Source organism: Aphelocoma coerulescens, unplaced genomic scaffold (genome assembly GCF_041296385.1).
Source record: "Aphelocoma coerulescens isolate FSJ_1873_10779 unplaced genomic scaffold, UR_Acoe_1.0 HiC_scaffold_60, whole genome shotgun sequence".
Classification (NCBI taxonomy): Eukaryota; Metazoa; Chordata; class Aves; order Passeriformes; family Corvidae; genus Aphelocoma; species Aphelocoma coerulescens.
Genome location: NW_027183949.1, coordinates 1,465,877 through 1,469,312, shown reverse-complemented (window position 1 = coordinate 1,469,312; position 3,436 = coordinate 1,465,877). Strand labels below are relative to the sequence as shown.

Here is a 3,436-nt window from a genome sequence, read left to right as displayed (position 1 = left end):
AAGAAGCTAAACAAGACGGTGCGTTTGGCGCGGCTGCGGGAGGAAGAGATGCTCCGGGACTCCGCTTCGGCCCCGGAGCGGCCCGTGCTGGCCCGGGGCGCGCGGGGCTCGGCCGCGGGGCGCGCGGGGGAAAAACGGACACCCGGGCAACAGACACACGGACACGCGGACCAACGCTCCCAGCGCTTCGGCGGCAGCAGCGGCAGCAGCAGCAGCGGCAGCAGCGGCAGCAGCAGCGGCAGCAGCAGAAGAGCAATACAAGAGCAGCGGTTCTCCAGACCCTCTGCGTTCCTTCTCCTGTTCCTCCTCTCCTTCTCCCAGTGTCCCGCATCCCCTGTCCCGCTCTCCCTTCAGTGCTCCACCCCCTCCGCCCCTTCCGCGGCCTCCCTCTCCCCATGCCAGGCCGGGCCATGCGCCCGGCCCGCCCCCGGCCCCGGGCGGGGCTGCGCCCTCCCCGCCCCCGGGCGTCCCGCCGCGGTCTCGCCTCCGCCCGGCTCTTGCCCTACTGGCGGTGGCGCCGCTGGGCGGGCATCAGTGCCTGCCTCTTGGGCAGCACTGTTAGCCTCTGGCTCCGGCTGGCCCGGCCCCGGCCCCGGCCCCGGCCCCGGCCCCGGCTCCTCCCGGGACCCGCCGAGGAGACAGACGGCGCGGCCGCTCCCGCCGCGTCCGCGGCGTCTTCCCCGGTCCGAGCTCTTCCGCTCGGCAGCGCGGCCCCCGCCCCCGAGCCGCCGGTGTCCCCTTCGAAAGAGGCAACATCTGGGGATACCCGGCCCGGGGCGGTTGAGGAGCGCCCGGCGGCCGTTTCTGGCCCCGGGCCGAGCGCTGACAGCCGCGTCTCGCCGGCAGGGAATGCGCTGCAGGGCCTGAGGGAGCGCTACCTGGAGGGTTCGCTGCTGGGGCGCGGCGGCTTCGGCAGCGTCTTCGCGGCCACGCGGCTCTCGGACGGCGCCCCGGTGAGTGGCGGGGCCGGCGGCGGGCGCAGGAGGCGGGGGGCAAAGGAGGGCGCAGGAGAAGGAGGATGGGGCTCGGCAGGGCGGGCGGCGAGCTCAGCCCGCTGCTCCCCTTGGCTTGCAGGTGGCCATCAAATGGGTGCCACGGACCCGCATCCGTCATTGGGGCGAGCTGGTGAGTGAGCGGGGGGGATGGGGTGGGGGTGGTGGGCAGCGGGAGAAGGCGGGGCATGACGGGCGGGGATGAGCCGAGGCCCGGGAGGGTGGAAGGCGCCAGGACGCCTCGGGGGAGAGCGGGCGTGGGGGCAGCGGAGGGCGCAGAGCATCCCGGGCTGGGCGAGGGCTTCCCGAGCCCTGGCACGGCATCAGCCCCACTGACGGCATCGTGCTCCTCCCGCAGCCCAACGGCACCAGCGCACCACTCGAGGTCGTGCTGCTGGACAAGGTGTCCACCGGCTTCCCTGGTGTGGTGCAGCTCCTCGAGTGGCTCGAGCTGCCCAGCAACGTGGTGCTGGTGATGGAGCGGCCGGAGCAGTCTCAGGACCTGCTCCATTTCATTCGAGCGCGGGGCTTCCTGTCCGAGGAGGTGGCACGGGAGCTGTTCCGCCAGGTCCTGGAGGCCGTGCGGCACTGCACCAGCTGCGGGGTCCTTCACAGGGACCTGAAACCAGAGAACATCCTGGTTGACCTGGCCACGGGCCAGGCCAAATTGATTGACTTTGGCTGCGGCACCTACCTGCAAGACACAGCCTACACCAGCTTTGCAGGTGAGTCCTCACCAGGGTAGGCTCCCGGTGCCGGCATCTCGCGGCCCAACCTGGCTGTGGCAGCGGGGATTCTCCCTTTTGATGCCAGTCATGGGACCGAGTTTTCAGCCCAGTTGCTTTTGAGTGCGGGTGGCCGGGGGGCCATCTTCCAGCCCTGCTGGCAGCCTTCGCCAGCCACTCTGCCCAGGACTGGCGCTGGGGCTGGGGCAGCCAGTGTGACAAAAACACACCCATGGGTGGGGGTAGCAGAGGGGGGGGGGCCAGAAGCTGTGCACCCGCCGGTTTGGTGTGCAGGCAAGAACCGGCTTGGACTGCTCAGCTCGCCTTGTTTGCCTTGGCTTCAGAATGTTTTTTTGGGGCAATGCAGGCAGGGAGGGTGAAGGCATGGTTTTCCCACCCCCGGCACTGAGCGGGTTTTCCCTTTGCATGGAATGCTTGAGCCTTGCCAGGGCTTCCGCTGCCCTCTTGTGACACCGGTGGCTTCTTTTACAACCCCCAGTTTGTCCACAAGTCACAGGCGCTGGCGAGAGGGCAGCGGGTCATGCCGCGTGCCACCGGTGCGGCCCCTGCGTGCCCAGGGATGCTGGGGCGAGGCTCCGGGAGCAGGCAGCATCCCGCTAATGAAGTGCCTCTCTATTCCGTAGGAACACCAGCGTACAGCCCCCCGGAATGGACCCATTTTGGCTGGTACTACGGCGAGGCAGCTACCGTCTGGTCCCTGGGCATCGTGCTGCACCAGATGGTCTGCGGGCGGCACCCGTTCCCGAAGGGCCGGAACATCAGCTGGGGCCAGCTGTCGCTCCCAGAACGGCTCTCTCAAGGTGGATGCTCATCCCTGCGGCACGGGGGGAATAGCAGTACTGGGAGACAGCAGCGGGCTCATGAGCATCCCGCTCTGGCAGCTGCCGAGGAGGTGGCACATGCCTCGCTCTCCTGCTCTCCTCCAAAACAAAGAATGGATGGGAAAGTTCAGGCACAGCTCGGAGCCCCCATGGCATGGCCTGGGCATGGCAATAGTGGGGCAAAGCGGACAGGAGCCTTCTGCAACTGACCGGCGCTTTCTGGTTTCTCCCCACAGACTGCAAGGAACTGATCAGATGGTGTCTGTCCCTGCACTCCTTGGACAGGCCCTCATTAGAAGACCTGTCGTGTGATCCTTGGCTGCAGGATATTCATCATCCATAGAAGAAGGGAGAGAGCCACAGGCACACTTTGATCCAGGGAGCCGGTAAGTTACAGCTCCACACGTGCCTTGGCCAGAAGAAGCCAAGAAACGCAGGCTTTTTTGCCCTGCCTGTATTGCTGCGCAGGGGTCGTCAGATGGGGACCCGCAGCCCTTGTGCTGGCGCTGAGCTGCTCTTCCCAGCACTGGTGGCCGCCGTGCAAGCTGCTTTTGCTTGTCCTGCTTCACTGACAGCCGGGGCCCTGGGCGGGGCACTGACAGCCTGCTCTCAGCCGCAGGGAAGAAGGAGCCCCTGGAGAAGCTGTACTCCTGCTGCTGCTGGAGACATGGAGGACGACGTCAAGGATGGCAAGCTCTTCCTCGACCTGGCCACCGGCAAGCTGAAGATGATGGGCTTCGATTCTGGCACCTTCTTCAAAGCCAGGCTCCACAGCGAATTTACAGATGAGTCCACAGCCAGGGGGATGCTCCCAGATTTGGGCATTGCACAGCCTGGCCGGGAAGCAAAGGTTCCCCCCTTTGCTGGGGCGGATGCA

The 3,436-nt window shown here is 67.1% G+C and overlaps 1 protein-coding gene across 1 annotated transcript; it reads left to right on the top strand.

Moving 5' to 3' along the window:
* The first annotated feature begins 395 nt into the window (after positions 1 to 395).
* On the top strand, positions 396 to 2,902 carry LOC138101967 (serine/threonine-protein kinase pim-1-like). The gene is made up of 5 exons (XM_068999712.1): positions 396 to 953; positions 1,075 to 1,125; positions 1,351 to 1,717; positions 2,362 to 2,538; positions 2,796 to 2,902. Exons 1-5 carry the CDS (start codon positions 396 to 398, stop codon positions 2,900 to 2,902), a joined length of 1,260 nt encoding a protein of 419 aa, XP_068855813.1.
* Positions 2,903 to 3,436: the final 534 nt, after the last annotated feature.